Source organism: Oncorhynchus nerka, linkage group LG18 (genome assembly GCF_034236695.1).
Source record: "Oncorhynchus nerka isolate Pitt River linkage group LG18, Oner_Uvic_2.0, whole genome shotgun sequence".
NCBI classification, from domain to species: domain Eukaryota; kingdom Metazoa; phylum Chordata; class Actinopteri; order Salmoniformes; family Salmonidae; genus Oncorhynchus; species Oncorhynchus nerka.
Window position 1 is genome coordinate 81,073,796 of NC_088413.1, and position 18,627 is coordinate 81,092,422.

At 41.3% G+C, this 18,627-nt stretch overlaps 1 protein-coding gene across 1 annotated transcript in view; it reads left to right on the forward strand.

The window, feature by feature from the left end:
• The window catches only part of LOC115125659 (calcineurin B homologous protein 1-like), a 31,339-nt gene extending 14,218 nt beyond the window's left edge, over nt 1-17,121 (forward strand). Inside the window, exons 5-7 of the mRNA XM_065004400.1 lie at nt 10,519-10,580; nt 12,863-12,985; nt 15,895-17,121. Of these exons, the coding sequence (XP_064860472.1) occupies nt 10,519-10,580; nt 12,863-12,985; nt 15,895-15,948 (239 nt within the window). The 3' untranslated portion in view covers nt 15,949-17,121. The remainder of the gene's footprint in view (nt 1-10,518; nt 10,581-12,862; nt 12,986-15,894) is intronic.
• Nucleotides 17,122-18,627: the final 1,506 nt, after the last annotated feature.

The window sequence follows — 18,627 nt, forward strand, 5'->3', positions numbered from 1 at the left end:
GCTGTTTGTTGGTTAACTGTACTATAGAATACTATATACCAACAGGCTGTTTGTTGGTTAACTGTACTATAGAATACTATATACCAACAGGCTGTTTGTTGGTTAACTGTACTATAGAATACTATATACCAACAGGCTGTTTATTGGTTAACTGTACTATAGAATACTATATACCAACAGGCTGTTTGTTGGTTAACTGTACTATAGAATACTATATACCAACAGGCTGTTTGTTGGTTAACTGTACTATAGAATACTATATACCAACAGGCTGTTTGTTGGTTAACTGTACTATAGAATACTATATACCAACAGGTTGTTTGTTGGTTAACTGTACTATAGAATACGATATACCAACAGGCTGTTTGTTGGTTAACTGTACTATAGAATACTATATACCAACAGGCTGTTTGTTGGTTAACTGTACTATAGAATACTATATACCAACAGGCTGTTTGTTGGTTAACTGTACTATAGAATACTATATACCAACAGGCTGTTGGTTAACTGTACTATAGAATACTATATACCAACAGGCTGTTTGTTGGTTAACTGTACTATAGAATACTATATACCAACAGGCTGTTTGTTGGTTAACTGTACTATAGAATACTATATACCAACAGGCTGTTTGTTGGTTAACTGTACTATAGAATACTATATACCAACAGGCTGTTGGTTAACTGTACTATAGAATACTATATACACCAACAGGCTGTTGGTTAACTGTACTATAGAATACTATATACCAACAGGCTGTTGGTTAACTGTACTATAGAATACTATATACCAACAGGCTGTTGGTTAACTGTACTATAGAATACTATATACCAACAGGCTGTTGGTTAACTGTACTATAGAATACTATATACCAACAGGCTGTTTGTTGGTTAACTGTACTATAGAATACTATATACCAACAGGCTGTTTGTTGGTTAACCGTACTATAGAATACTATATACCAACAGGCTGTTGGTTAACTGTACTATAGAATACTATATACCAACTGGCTGTTGGTTAACCGTACTATAGAATACTATATACCAACAGGCTGTTGGTTAACTGTACTATAGAATACTATATACCAACAGGCTGTTGGTTAACTGTACTATAGAATACTATATACCAACAGGCTGTTGGTTAACTGTACTATAGAATACTATATACCAACAGGCTGTTGGTTAACTGTACTATAGAATACTATATACCAACAGGCTGTTTGTTGGTTAACTGTACTATAGAATACTATATACCAACTGGCTGTTTGTTGGTTAACTGTACTATAGAATACTATATACCAACAGGCTGTTTGTTGGTTAACTGTACTATAGAATACTATATACCAACAGGCTGTTTGTTGGTTAACTGTACTATAGAATACTATATACCAACAGGCTGTTTTTGTTTGTACTATATAGAATACTATATACCAACAGGCTGTTGGTTAACTGTACTATAGAATACTATATACCAACAGGCTGTTTGTTGGTTAACTGTACTATAGAATACTATATACCAACTGGCTGTTGGTTAACTGTACTATAGAATACTATATACCAACTGGCTGTTGGTTAACTGTACTATAGAATACTATATACCAACAGGCTGTTGGTTAACTGTACTATAGAATACTATATACCAACAGGCTGTTTGTTGGTTAACTGTACTATAGAATACTATATACCAACAGGCTGTTGGTTAACTGTACTATAGAATACTATATACCAACAGGCTGTTGGTTAACTGTACTATAGAATACTATATACCAACAGGCTGTTGGTTAACTGTACTATAGAATACTATATACCAACAGGCTGTTTGTTGGTTAACTGTACTATAGAATACTATATACCAACAGGCTGTTGGTTAACTGTACTATAGAATACTATATACCAACAGGCTGTTGGTTAACTGTACTATAGAATACTATATACCAACAGGCTGTTGGTTAACTGTACTATAGAATACTATATACCAACAGGCTGTTGGTTAACTGTACTATAGAATACTATATACCAACAGGCTGTTTGTTGGTTAACTGTACTATAGAATACTATATACCAACAGGCTGTTGGTTAACTGTACTATAGAATACTATATACCAACAGGCTGTTTGTTGGTTAACTGTACTATAGAATACTATATACCAACAGGCTGTTGGTTAACTGTACTATAGAATACTATATACCAACAGGCTGTTTGTTGGTTAACTGTACTATAGAATACTATATACCAACAGGCTGTTGGTTAACTGTACTATAGAATACTATATACCAACAGGCTGTTGGTTAACTGTACTATAGAATACTATATACCAACAGGCTGTTGGTTAACTGTACTATAGAATACTATATACCAACAGGCTGTTGGTTAACTGTACTATAGAATACTATATACCAACAGGCTGTTTGTTGGTTAACTGTACTATAGAATACTATATACCAACAGGCTGTTGGTTAACTGTACTATAGAATACTATATACCAACAGGTTGTTTGTTGGTTAACTGTACTATAGAATACTATATACCAACAGGCTGTTTGTTGGTTAACTGTACTATAGAATACTATATACCAACAGGCTGTTTGTTGGTTATAGAATACTATATACCAACAGGCTGTTTGTTGGTTAACTGTACTATAGAATACTATATACCAACAGGCTGTTGGTTAACTGTACTATAGAATACTATATACCAACAGGCTGTTGGTTAACTGTACTATAGAATACTATATACCAACAGGCTGTTGGTTAACTGTACTATAGAATACTATATACCAACAGGCTGTTGGTTAACTGTACTATAGAATACTATATACCAACAGGCTGTTGGTTAACTGTACTATAGAATACTATATACCAACAGGCTGTACTATAGAATACTATATACCAACAGGCTGTTGGTTAACTGTACTATAGAATACTATATACCAACAGGCTGTTGGTTAACTGTACTATAGAATACTATATACCAACAGGCTGTTGGTTAACTGTACTATAGAATACTATATACCAACAGGCTGTTGGTTAACTGTACTATAGAATACTATATACCAACAGGCTGTTGGTTAACTGTACTATAGAATACTATATACCAACAGGCTGTTGGTTAACTGTACTATAGAATACTATATACCAACAGGCTGTTGGTTAACTGTACTATAGAATACTATATACCAACAGGCTGTTGGTTAACTGTACTATAGAATACTATATACCAACAGGCTGTTGGTTAACTGTACTATAGAATACTATATACCAACAGGCTGTTGGTTAACTGTACTATAGAATACTATATACCAACAGGCTGTTGGTTAACTGTACTATAGAATACTATATACCAACAGGCTGTTGGTTAACTGTACTATAGAATACTATATACCAACAGGCTGTTGGTTAACTGTACTATAGAATACTATATACCAACAGGCTGTTGGTTAACTGTACTATAGAATACTATATACCAACAGGCTGTTGGTTAACTGTACTATAGAATACTATATACCAACAGGCTGGTTAACTGTACTATAGTTACCAACAGGCTGTTGGTTAACTGTACTATAGAATACTATATACCAACAGGCTGTTGGTTAACTGTACTATAGAATACTATATACCAACAGGCTGTTTGTTGGTTAACTGTACTATAGAATACTATATACCAACAGGCTGTTGGTTAACTGTACTATAGAATACTATATACCAACAGGCTGTTGGTTACTATATACCAACAGGCTGTTGGTTAACTGTACTATAGAATACTATATACCAACAGGCTGTTGGTTAACTGTACTATAGAATACTATATACCAACAGGCTGTTGGTTAACTGTACTATAGAATACTATATACCAACAGGCTGTTTGTTAACTGTACTATAGAATACTATATACCAACAGGCTGTTGGTTAACTGTACTATAGAATACTATATACCAACAGGCTGTTGGTTAACTGTACTATAGAATACTATATACCAACAGGCTGTTGGTTAACTGTACTATAGAATACTATATACCAACAGGCTGTTGGTTAACTGTACTATAGAATACTATATACCAACAGGCTGTTTGTTGGTTAACTGTACTATAGAATACTATATACCAACAGGCTGTTGGTTAACCGTACTATAGAATACTATATACCAACTGGCTGTTGGTTAACTGTACTATAGAATACTATATACCAACAGGCTGTTGGTTAACTGTACTATAGAATACTATATACCAACAGGCTGTTGGTTAACTGTACTATAGAATACTATATACCAACAGGCTGTTGGTTAACTGTACAATAGAATACTATATACCAACAGGCTGTTGGTTAACTGTACTATAGAATACTATATACCAACAGGCTGTTTGTTAACTGTACTATAGAATACTATATACCAACAGGCTGTTGGTTAACTGTACTATAGAATACTATATACCAACAGGCTGTTGGTTAACTGTACTATAGAATACTATATACCAACAGGCTGTTGGTTAACTGTACTATAGAATACTATATACCAACAGGCTGTTGGTTAACTGTACTATAGAATACTATATACCAACTGGCTGTTGGTTAACTGTACTATAGAATACTATATACCAACAGGCTGTTTGTTGGTTAACTGTACTATAGAATACTATATACCAACAGGCTGTTTGTTGGTTAACTGTACTATAGAATACTATATACCAACAGGCTGTTGGTTAACTGTACTATAGAATACTATATACCAACAGGCTGTTGGTTAACAGGCTGTTGGTTACTATAGAATACTATATACCAACAGGCTGTTGGTTAACTGTACTATAGAATACTATATACCAACAGGCTGTTTGTTGGTTAACTGTACTATAGAATACTATATACCAACAGGCTGTTGGTTATCTGTACTATAGAATACTATATACCAACTGGCTGTTGGTTAACTGTTGGTTACTATAGAATACTATATACCAACATACCAACAGGCTGTTGGTTAACTATAGTACTATACCAACAGAATACTATATACCAACTGGCTGTTGGTTAACTGTACTATAGAATACTATATACCAACAGGCTGTTTGTTGGTTAACTGTACTATAGAATACTATATACCAACAGGCTGTTGGTTAACTGTACTATAGAATACTATATACCAACAGGCTGTTGGTTAACTGTACTATAGAATACTATATACCAACAGGCTGTTGGTTAACTGTACTATAGTTACCAACAGGCTGTTGGTTAACTGTACTATAGAATACTATATACCAACAGGCTGTTTGTTGAATACTATATACCAACAGTATACCAACAGGCTGTTGGTTAACTGTACTATAGAATACTATATACCAACAGGCTGTTGGTTAACTGTACTATAGAATACTATATACCAACAGGCTGTTGGTTAACTGTACTATAGAATACTATATACCAACAGGCTGTTGGTTAACTGTACTATAGAATACTATATACCAACAGGCTGTTTACTATAGAATTGGTTAACTGTACTATAGAATACTATATACCAACAGGCTGTTGGTTAACTGTACTATAGAATACTATATACCAACAGGCTGTTGGTTAACTGTACTATAGAATACTATATACCAACAGGCTGTTTGTTGGTTAACTGTACTATAGAATACTATATACCAACAGGCTGTTGGTTAACTGTACTATAGAATACTATATACCAACAGGCTGTTGGTTAACTGTACTATAGAATACTATATACCAACAGGCTGTTGGTTAACTGTACTATAGAATACTATATACCAACAGGCTGTTGGTTAACTGTACTATAGAATACTATATACCAACAGGCTGTTGGTTAACTGTACTATAGAATACTATATACCAACAGGCTGTTGGTTAACTGTACTATAGAATACTATATACCAACAGGCTGTTGGTTAACTGTACTATAGAATACTATATACCAACAGGCTGTTGGTTAACTGTACTATAGAATACTGTACTATATATACTATATACCAACAGGCTGTTGGTTACTATATACCAACAGGCTGTTGGTTAACTGTACTATAGAATACTATATATACCAACAGGCTGTTGGTTAACTGTACTATAGAATACTATATACCAACAGGCTGTTGGTTAACTGTACTATAGAATACTATATACCAACAGGCTGTTGGTTAACTGTACTATAGAATACTATATACCAACAGGCTGTTGGTTAACTGTACTATAGAATACTATATACCAACAGGCTGTTGGTTAACTGTACTATAGAATACTATATACCAACAGGCTGTTGGTTAACTGTACTATAGAATACTATATACCAACAGGCTGTTGGTTAACTGTACTATAGAATACTATATACCAACAGGCTGTTGGTTAACTGTACTATAGAATACTATATACCAACAGGCTGTTGGTTAACTGTACTATAGAATACTATATACCAACAGGCTGTTGGTTAACTGTACTATAGAATACTATATACCAACAGGCTAGTATTGTTACCAACAGGTTAACTGTACTATAGAATACTATATACCAACAGGCTGTTGGTTAACTGTACTATAGAATACTATATACCAACAGGCTGTTGGTTAACTGTACTATAGAATACTATATACCAACAGGCTGTTGGTTAACTGTACTATAGAATACTATATACCAACAGGCTGTTGGTTAACTGTACTATAGAATACTATATACCAACAGGCTGTTTGTTGGTTAACTGTACTATAGAATACTATATACCAACAGGCTGTTTGTTGGTTATCTGTACTATAGAATACTATATACCAACTGGCTGTTGGTTAACCGTACTATAGAATACTATATACCAACTGGCTGTTGGTTAACCGTACTATAGAATACTATATACCAACAGGCTGGTTAACTGTTATAGAATACTATATACCAACAGGCTGTTGGTTAACTGTACTATAGAATACTATATACCAACAGGCTGTTGGTTAACTGTACTATAGAATACTATATACCAACAGGCTGTTGGTTAACTGTACTATAGAATACTATATACCAACAGGCTGTTGGTTAACTGTTGGTATACCAACAGGCTGTTGGTTAACTATAGAATACTATATACCAACAGGCTGTTGGTTAACTGTACTATAGATACTATACCAACTATATACCAACAGGCTGTTGGTTAACTGTACTATAGAATACTATATACCAACAGGCTGTTGGTTAACTGTACTATAGAATACTATATACCAACAGGCTGTTGGTTAACTGTACTATAGAATACTATATACCAACAGGCTGTTGGTTAACTGTACTATAGAATACTATATACCAACAGGCTGTTGGTTAACTGTACTATAGAATACTATATACCAACAGGCTGTTGGTTAACTGTACTATAGAATACTATATACCAACAGGCTGAATACTATATACCAACAGGCTGTTGGTTAACTGTACTATAGAATACTATATACCAACAGGCTGTTGGTTAACTGTACTATAGAATACTATATACCAACAGGCTGTTGGTTAACTGTACTATAGAATACTATATACCAACAGGCTGTTTGTTGGTTAACTGTACTATAGAATACTATATACCAACAGGCTGTTTAGTTGCTGTTTAACTGTACTATAGAATACTATATACCAACAGGCTGTTTGTTGGTTAACTGTACTATAGAATACTATATACCAACAGGCTGTTTGTTGGTTAACTGTACTATAGAATACTATATACCAACAGGCTGTTGGGCTATAGAATACTATATACCAACAGGCTGTTGGTTAACTGTACTATAGAATACTATATACCAACAGGCTGTTGGTTAACTGTACTATAGGTACCAACAGGCTGTTTGTTGTTAACTATAGAATACTATATACCAACAGGCTGTTTGTTGGTTATCTGTACTATAGAATACTATATACCAACTGGCTGTTGGTTAACTATAGAATACTATATACCAACAGGCTGTTTGTTGGTTAACTGTACTATAGAATACTATATACCAACAGGCTGTTTGTTGGTTATCTGTACTATAGAATACTATATACCAACTGGCTGTTGGTTAACTGTACTATAGAATACTATACCAACTGGCTGTTGGTTAACCAACAGGCTGCTGTTTGTTGGTTAACTGTACTATAGAATACTATATACCAACAGGCTGTTGGTTAACTGTACTATAGAATACTATATACCAACAGGCTGTTGGTTAACTGTACTATAGAATACTATATACCAACAGGCTGTTTGTTGGTTAACTGTACTATAGAATACTATATACCAACAGGCTGTTTGTTGGTTAACTGTACTATAGAATACTATATACCAACAGGCTGTTGGTTAACTGTACTATAGAATACTATATACCAACAGGCTGTTGGTTAAACTATAGAATACTATAGGCTGTTGGTTAACTGTACTATATACTATATACCAACAGGCTGTTTGTTGGTTAACTGTACTATAGAATACTATATACCAACAGGCTGTTTGTTGGTTAACTGTACTATAGAATACTATATACCAACAGGCTGTTTGTTGGTTAACTGTACTATAGAATACTATATACCAACAGGCTGTTGGTTAACTGTACTATAGAATACTATATACCAACAGGCTGTTTGTTGGTTAACTGTACTATAGAATACTATATACCAACTGGCTGTTGGTTAACTGTACTATAGAATACTATATACCAACTGGCTGTTGGTTAACTGTACTATAGAATACTATATACCAAAGGCTGTTGGTTTATAGAATACTATATACTATAGAATACTATATACCAACAGGCTGTTGGTTAACTGTACTATAGAATACTATATACCAACAGGCTGTTTGTTGGTTAACTGTACTATAGAATACTATATACCAACAGGCTGTTGGTTAACTGTACTATAGAATACTATATACCAACAGGCTGTTGGTTAACTGTACTATAGAATACTATATACCAACAGGCTGTTGGTTAACTGTACTATAGAATACTATATACCAACAGGCTGTTGGTTAACTGTACTATAGAATACTATATACCAACAGGCTGTTGGTTAACTGTACTATAGAATACTATATACCAACAGGCTGTTGGTTAACTGTACTATAGAATACTATATACCAACAGGCTGTTGGTTAACTGTACTATAGAATACTATATACCAACAGTTAACTGTACTATAGAATACTATATACCAACAGGCTGTTGGTTAACTGTACTATAGAATACTATATACCAACAGGCTGTTGGTTAACTGTACTATAGAATACTATATACCAACAGGCTGTTGGTTAACTGTACTATAGAATACTATATACCAACAGGCTGTTGGTTAACTGTACTATAGAATACTATATACCAACAGGCTGTTGGTTAACTGTACTATAGAATACTATATACCAACAGGCTGTTGGTTAACTGTACTATAGAATACTATATACCAACAGGCTGTTGGTTAACTGTACTATAGAATACTATATACCAACAGGCTGTTGGTTAACTGTACTATAGAATACTATATACCAACAGGCTGTTGGTTAACTGTACTATAGAATACTATATACCAACAGGCTGTTGGTTAACTGTACTATAGAATACTATATACCAACAGGCTGTTGGTTAACTGTACTATAGAATACTATATACCAACAGGCTGTTGGTTAACTGTTACTATAGAATACTATATACCAACAGGCTGTTGGTTAACTGTACTATAGAATACTATATACCAACAGGCTGTTGGTTAACTGTACTATAGAATACTATATACCAACAGGCTGTTGGTTAACTGTACTATAGAATACTATATACCAACAGGCTGTTGGTTAACTGTACTATAGAATACTATATACCAACAGGCTGTTGGTTAACTGTACTATAGAATACTATATACCAACAGGCTGTTGGTTAACTGTACTATAGAATACTATATACCAACAGGCTGTTGGTTACTATATACCAACAGGCTGTTGGTTAACTGTACTATAGAATACTATATACCAACAGGCTGTTGGTTAACTGTACTATAGAATACTATATACCAACAGGCTGTTGGTTAACTGTACTATAGAATACTATATACCAACAGGCTGTTGGTTAACTGTACTATAGAATACTATATACCAACAGGCTGTTGGTTAACTATAGAATACTATAGTTAATACTATAGAATATATACCAACAGGCTGTTTGTTAACTGTACTATAGAATACTATATACCAACAGGCTGTTGGTTAACTGTACTATAGAATACTACCAACAGGCTGTTGGTTAACTGTACTATAGAATACTATATACCAACAGGCTGTTGGTTAACTGTACTATAGAATACTATATACACCAACAGGCTGTTGGTTAACTGTACTATAGAATACTATATACCAACAGGCTGTTGGTTAACTGTACTATAGAATACTATATACCAACAGGCTGTTGGTTAACTGTACTATAGAATACTATATACTTCTTCTTTCCCAATCTGATGGATATAAATGTATTTTGAAAACGATTATTTGACCTCAAAACCCCTTTTCTCCTGTCTCTCGTCCCCCCCCCCCTTCCAGTTGCTTTCCAGCTGTACGACCTGGACAGAGATGATAAGATCTCCCGTGACGAGCTTCTACAGGTGAGAATAGAGTCGGGGTTAAGATTACACACTCTTGTGGTTCCCCCACTAGAAATCTTTGTTGTTTTTTTAGGGATGGGGGGGGGCCTTAATCTCTTGATACCAGACCTCAACACCATATTCTCATTCAACAATCAGGGCTTGAATGTTGTAGAGTAGTTTGATGTTAAGAGTTTTCATCAAGGGGGAGCAGGTATCTCTTCCCCCTGATGAAGGAAATGACCCTAGAGCTGAATAACAAGATCTTTGGCTGAGAGAGAATTGTCCTTCCGTTTGTTCCTCGTGTCATGATGTAATTTCAGCCTATTAAAGTTAATACCAAGACGGACAAGGAGGAAAATATTTATTTGTCAGGAGCCCTGCTGCTCAGCATATACTTACGGGAATTTCAAAGTGTTTTTGGCATTGAGAAGGAGAGGGAATTTGCCCTGGACAGTAAACAATAAATGTTGTTTTCGTCATACTACATTGTCCCCATTCTAGCGCCCTCTCCTCCTGTCTCTCCTCTCTCCCCTCCCCCCTCTCTAACTAACTAAATGTTGTTTTCGTCATACTACATTGTCCCCATTCTAGCGCCCTCTCCTCCTGTCTCTCCTCTTCCCCTCTCCTCCTGTCTCTCCTCTCTCCCCCTCCCCTCCCTCTCCTCCTGTCTCTCCTCTCTCCCCCTCCCCTCCCTCTCCTCCTGTCTCTCCTCTCTCCCCCTCCCCTCCCTCTCCTCCTGTCTCTCCTCTCCCCCCCTCTCTAACTACCTAAATGTTGTTTTCGTCATACTACATTGTCCCCATTCTAGCTCCCTCTCCTCCTGTCTCTCCTCTCCTCTAACTAAATGTTGTTTTCGTCATACTACATTGTCCCCATTCTAGCGCCCTCTCCTCCTGTCTCTCCTCTCTCCCCCTCCCCCTCTCTAACTAACTAAATGTTGTTTTCGTCATACTACATTGTCCCCATTCTAGCTCCCTCTCCTCCTGTCTCTCCTCTCCTCTAACTAAATGTTGTTTTCGTCATACTCCATTGTCCCCATTCTAGCTCCCTCTCCTCCTGTCCCCCCTCCCTCTCCTCCTGCCCCCCTCCCTCTCCTCCTGTCTCCCCCCTCTCTAACTAACTAAATGTTGTTTTCGTCATACTCCATTGTCCCCATTCTAGCTCCCTCTCCTCCTGTCTCTCCTCTCCTCTCTAACTAACTAAATGTTGTTTTCGTCATACTCCGTTGTCCCCATTCTAGCTCCCTCTCCTCCTGTCCCCCCCTCTCCTCCTGCCCCCCTCCCTCTCCTCCTGTCCCCCCCTCCCTCTCCTCCTGTCCCCCCCCCTCCCTCTCCTCCTGCCCCCCTCCCTCTCCTCCCCCCCCCCCATCCCTCTCCTCCTGTCCCCCCCTCCCTCTCCTCCTGTCCCCCCCTCCCTCTCTAACTAAATGTTGTTTTCGTCATACTCCGTTGTCCCCATTCTAGCTCCTGTTTATTCCATGTCATTGGCTGTACAGTGCCCTATGCCACCTGGGGTGTTTTTACTCTGAACCAAACAGAAGAAACCAGGACGGGACCTACCTGAATTTGTCCAATAAACTTTTGAACTAAATAAATACACCCCTGCTCTTCTCTGTGTGACTGGTCTGGGAGTATGACCTACAATCACTGTAATCTCCGGGTTCAATGACTCACTGAAAACCGATCTCTTGTTTTGCAAACAATATTGCTGCCTAACGTTGTTCGTGACGGCCTGAACCTGCCTTTTGTAGAGCAGGAACTTCCAGCCTGAATCAGTTTCTGTACTCTTCATGTTACCAGCACATTGAAGTATATATATATACTTTTTCTCTCTCTTATACTCATTATTTGTCATTTTATGTATAGTACATTTAAGATGTCCTCTTGTACTTTACAACTCTGCTGTTAAGACTTGGAGAAAACTGTCAACTTTAGACCCTAGGGAACGTTGGTGTGAACGTGATTTTATTCCAGGTTCTTAGGATGATGGTTGGTGTGACCATGATTTATTCCAGGTTCTTAGGATGATGGTTGGTGTGAACGTGATTTATTCCAGGTTCTTAGGATGATGGTTGGTGTGAACGTGATTTATTCCAGGTTCTTAGGATGATGGTTGGTGTGAACGTGATTTATTCCAGGTTCTTAGGATGATGGTTGGTGTGAACGTGATTTATTCCAGGTTCTTAGGATGATGGTTGGTGTGAACGTGATTTATTCCAGGTTCTTAGGATGATGGTTGGTGTGAACGTGATTTATTCCAGGTTCTTAGGATGATGGTTGGTGTGAACACATTTATTCCAGGTTCTTAGAATGATGGTTGGTGTGAACATCTCTGACGAGCAGCTGGGCAGCATCGCTGATAGGACCATCCAGGAGGCCGACCAGAACGGAGACAACTCCATTTCCTTTAATGAGTTCATCAAGGTTGGAAACTTACAACATATTTATGTTTGGGCCGGGGATCATGACCTAATACTAACCTACATTCTGTTGTCAGTTCTACAGTACTGACTTTGTAGCAGTGTGTGAGCCAAGTCCGTTTATATTTGTTCGGTTTGTGTGTTCAGTCCCCTTGACTTTTTCCACAGCCTTATTCCTAAAATGGATTAAATTGTTTCCCCCCCCTCATCAATACCCCATAATGACATCACAATACCCCATAATGACATCACAATACCCCATAATTACAAAGCAAAAACAAGTTGTTTTTGGGAGGGTAAAAATGGAAATATGACATTTCCATAAACACTCAGGCCATTTACCCAGAACTTTGTTGAAGCCCCTTTGGCGGTGATTACAGCATCAAGTCTTCTAGGGTCTGACACTACAAGCTTGGCACACCTGTATTTGGGGAGTGTCTCCACATTCTTCTCTGCAGATCCTCTCAAGCTCTGTCAGGTTTGGATGGGGAGTGTCGCTGCATAGCTATTTTCAGGTCTCTCAGGAAATGTTTGATCGGGTTTCAAGTCTGGGCTCTGGCTGAGCCACTCAAGGACATTCAGAGAATTGACCCGAAGCCACTACTACATTTTGGCTGTGTGCTTAGGGTCGTTGTCCTGTTGAAAGATGAATCTTCACCCCAGTCTGAGGTCCTGAGTGCTCTGGATCCTTGGTTTTTCATCAAGGATCTCTCTGTACTTTGCTCTGTTCATCTTCCCCTCGATCCTGACTAGTCTCCCAGTCCCTGCCACTGAAAAACATCCCCACAGCCTGATGTTACCACCACCATGCTTCACCGTAGGGATGGTGCCAGGTTTCATTTACATTACATTTAAGTCATTTAGCAGACGCTCTTATCCAGAGCGACTTACAAATTGGTGCTTTCACCTTATGACATCCAGTGGAACAGCCACTTTACAATAGTGCATCTAGGTCTTTTAAGGGGGGGGGGGGGGAGAAGGATTACTTTATCCTATCCGAGGTATTCCTTAAAGAGGTGGGGTTTCAGGTGTCTCCGGAAGGTGGTGATTGACTCCGCTGTCCTGGCGTCGTGAGGGAGTTTGTTCCACCATTGGGGGGCCAGAGCAGCGAACAGTTTTGACTGGGCTGAGCGGGAACTGTACTTCCTCAGTGGTAGGGAGGCGAGCAGGCCAGAGGTGGATGAACGCAGTGCCCTTGTTTGGGTGTAGGGCCTGATCAGAGCCTGGAGGTACTGAGGTGCCGTTCCCCTCACAGCTCCGTAGGCAAGCACCATGGTCTTGTAGCGGATGCGAGCTTCAACTGGAAGCCAGTGGAGAGAGCGGAGGAGCGGGGTGACGTGAGAGAACTTGGGAAGGTTGAACACCAGACGGGCTGCGGCGTTCTGGATGAGTTGTAGGGGTTTAATGGCACAGGCAGGGAGCCCAGCCAACAGCGAGTTGCAGTAATCCAGACGGGAGATGACAAGTGCCTGGATTAGGACCTGCGCCGCTTCCTGTGTGAGGCAGGGTCGTACTCTGCGGATGTTGTAGAGCATGAACCTACAGGAACGGGCCACCGCCTTGATGTTATTTGAGAACGACAGGGTGTTGTCCAGGATCACGCCAAGGTTCTTAGCGCTCTGGGACGAGGACACAATGGAGTTGTCAACCGTGATGGCGAGATCATGGAACGGGCAGTCCTTCCCCGGGAGGAAGAGCAGCTCCGTCTTGCCGAGGTTCAGCTTGAGGTGATGATCCGTCATCCACACTGATATGTCTGCCAGACATGCAGAGATGCGATTCGCCACCTGGTCGTCAGAAGGGGGAAAGGAGAAGATTAATTGTGTGTCGTCTGCATAGCAATGATAGGAGAGACCATGTGAGGTTATGACAGAGCCAAGTGACTTTCCAAGTCACTTTTTCAAGTGACTTTCCTCCAGACGTAAACGCTTGGCATTCAGGCCAAAGAGTTCAATCTTGGTTTCATCAGACCAGAGAATCTTGTTTCTGAGAGTCCTTTAGGTGCTTTTTGGCAAACTCCAAGCGGGCTGTTATGGAGGCCACTTCTCAGTAAAAGGCACGTCTGGCCAATCTACCATAAAGGCTTGATTGGTGGAGAGCTGCAGAGATGGTTGTTCTTCTGGAAGGTCCTCCCATCTCCATAGAGGAACTCTGGAGCTCTGTCAGAGTGACCATTGGGTTCTTGGTCACCTCCCTGACCAAGGCCCTTCTCCCCTCATTGCTCAGTTTGACCAGGCAGCCAGCTCTAGGAAGAGTCTTGGTGGTTCCAAACTTCCATTTAAGAATAATGGAGGCCATTGTTCTTGGGGACTTTCAATGATGCAATAATGTTTTTGGCACCCTTCCCCAGATCTGTGCCTCGACACAAACCTGTCTCAGACCTCTACGGACAATTCCTTCAACCTCATGGCTTGGTTTTTGCTCTGACATGTACAGTCAACTGTAATGCAATGTTGACGGTTATGTATTATGATTGCTAATGTAATGTTGGCGGCCAATGTAATGTTGGCGGCCAATGTAATGTTGACTGGCTAATGTAACGTTGACTGGGGCCAATGTAACGTTGACTGGGGCCAATGTAACGTTGACTGGGGCCAATGTAACGTTGACTGGGGCCAATGTAACGTTGACTGGGGCCAATGTAACGTTGACTGGGGCCAATGTAACGTTGACTGGGGCCAATGTAACGTTGACTGGGGCCAATGTAACGTTGACTGGGGCCAATGTAACGTTGACTGGGGCCAATGTAACGTTGATGGTAATAAATTAGAATCACCGTTACTTGCCAAGGACATTTACATATACCCAGAGTTTGACTTGGTGAAAGGCTGCTGCCAGCAGTGGACAGGATCTAGAGCCAACTAATACCATGTTGTTGAGGATAGCGACTGAAGCTGTTCCTTTCCTCCTCAGGTTCTGGAGAAGGTAGATGTTGAACAGAAGATGAGCATCCGCTTCCTGCACTGAGACACTGATTGGTTGCACTTCCTGACAGGACTGTCTCTCTGATTGGCTGGATATTTTACTACCACCACCATGCCCGCTGGAACATGACCTAAGCTGTGTCTCCTCCTCCTCCATACAGTACTAGCCCCTCCCTCTCTCTGTCTCCTCCTCCTCCATACAGTACTAGCCCCTCCCTCTCTCTGTCTCCTCCTCCATACAGTACTAGCCCCTCCCTCTCTCTGTCTCCTCCTCCTCCATACAGTACTAGCCCCTCCCTCTCTCTGTCTCCTCCTCCTCCATACAGTACTAGCCCCTCCCTCTCTCTGTCTCCTCCTCCTCCATACAGTACTAGCCCCTCCCTCTCTCTGTCTCCTCCTCCTCCATACAGTACTAGCCCCTCCCTCTCTCTGTCTCCTCCTCCTCCATACAGTACTATGCTATCTCTCGGTCTCCTCCTCCACCATACAGTAATATGCTATCTCTCGGTCTCCTCCTCCACCATACAGTACTATGCTATCTCTCGGTCTCCTCCTCCACCATACAGTACTATGCTATCTCTGTCTCCTCCTCCTCCATACAGTACTATGCTATCTCTGTCTCCTCCTCCACCATACAGTACTATGCTATCTCTCGGTCTCTTCCTCCACCATACAGTACTATGCTATCTCTCGGTCTCCTCCTCCACCATACAGTACTATGCTATCTCTGTCTCCTCCTCCACCATACAGTACTATGCTATCTCTGTCTCCTCCACCATACAGTACTATGCTATCTCTCTGACCCCTCCTCCACCATACAGTACTATGCTATCTCTATCCCCTCTGACCCCTCCATACAGTACCTTCCCCTCTCTCTGACCCCTCCTCCATACAGTACTATGCTATCTCTGTCTCCTCCTCCACCATACAGTACTATGCTATCTCTGTCTCCTCCTCCACCATACAGTACTATGCTATCTCTATCCCCTCTGACCCCTCCATACAGTACCTTCCCCTCTCTCTGACCCCTCCTCCATACAGTACTATGCTATCTCTATCCCCTCCCTCTGACCCTTCCTCCACCATACAGTACTATCCCCTCTCTCTGACCCCTCCTCCATACAGTACTATCCCCTCCCTCTCTCTGACCCCTCCTCCTCCATACAGTACTATCCCCTCCCTCTCTCTGACCCCTCCTCCTCCATACAGTACTATCCCCCCCTCTCTGACCCCTCCTCCTCCATACAGTACTATCCCTCCCCTCTCTGATACCCCTATCCCCTCTCTCTGACCCCTCCTCCTCCATACAGTACTATCCCCCCTCTCCCTCTCTCCTGACCCCTCCTCCTCCATACAGTACTATCCCCTCCTCTGACCCCTCCTCTACAGATCCCCCCCTCCTCCTCTACCATACAGTACTATCCCTCTCTCTCCCTCCTCCTCTACAGTACTATCCCCTCTCTCTGTCCCTCCTCTACCATACAGTACTATCCCCTCTCTCTGACCCCTCCTCCTCCATACAGTACTAGCCCCTCCCTCTCTGACCCCTCCTCCTCCATACAGCACTATCCCCTCCCTCTCCATACAGTACTATCCCCTCCCTCCCCTGACCCCTCCTCCATACAGTACTACCCCTCTCTGACCCTCCTCTCCATACAGTACTAGCCCCTCCCTCTCTGATCCCCTCTCTCTGACCCCTCCTCCTCCATACAGTACTACCATCCCCCCTCTCTGTCTCCTCCTCTCCATACAGTACTATCCCCTCTCTCTCTGACCCCTCCTCCTCAATACAGTACTATCCCCTCTCTCTGTCTCCTCCTCTACCATATCCCTCTCAGTACAGTACTAGCCCCTCCCTCTCTCTGACCCCTCCTCCTCCATACAGTACTAGCCCCTCCTCCTCCTACAGAGCCCCTCCCCTCCTCCTCCTCCATACAGTACTAGCCCCTCCCTCTCTCTGACCCCTCCTCCTCCAGTACAGCCCCTCCCTCTCTGACCCCTCCTCCTCCATACAGTACTAGCCCCTCTCTCTGACCCCTCCTCCTCCATACAGTACTAGCCCCTCCCTCTCTGACCCCTCCTCCTCCATACAGTACTAGCCCCTCCCTCTCTCTGACCCCTCCTCCATACAGTACTAGCCCCTCCCTCTCTCTGACCCCTCCTCCTCCATACAGTACTATCCCCTCCCTCTCTCTGACCCCTCCTCCATACAGTACTAGCCCCTCCCTCTCTGACCCCTCCTCCATACCTAGCCCCTCTCTCTGACCCCTCCTCCTCCATACAGTACTAGCCCCTCCCTCTCTGACCCCTCCTCCTACAGTACCCCTCCCTCTCTGACCCCTCCTCCTCCATACAGTACAGCCCCTCCCTCTCTCTGTACAGTACTATCCCCTCCCTCTCTCTGACCCCTCCTCCTCCATACAGTACTAGCCCCTCCTCTCTCTGACCCCTCCTCCATACAGTACTATCCCCTCCCTCTCTCTCCTCTACCATACAGTACTATCCCTCTCTCTGACCCCTCTCCATACAGTACTAGCCCCTCCCTCTCTCTGACCCCTCCTCCTCCATACAGTACTATCCCCTCCCTCTCTCTGTCCCTCCTCTACCATACAGTACTATCCCCTCCCTCTCTGACCCCTCCTCCTCCATACAGTACTACCCCTCCTCCTCCATACCCATACAGTACTATCCTCCCTCCTCTCTCTGACCTCCTCCTCCATAC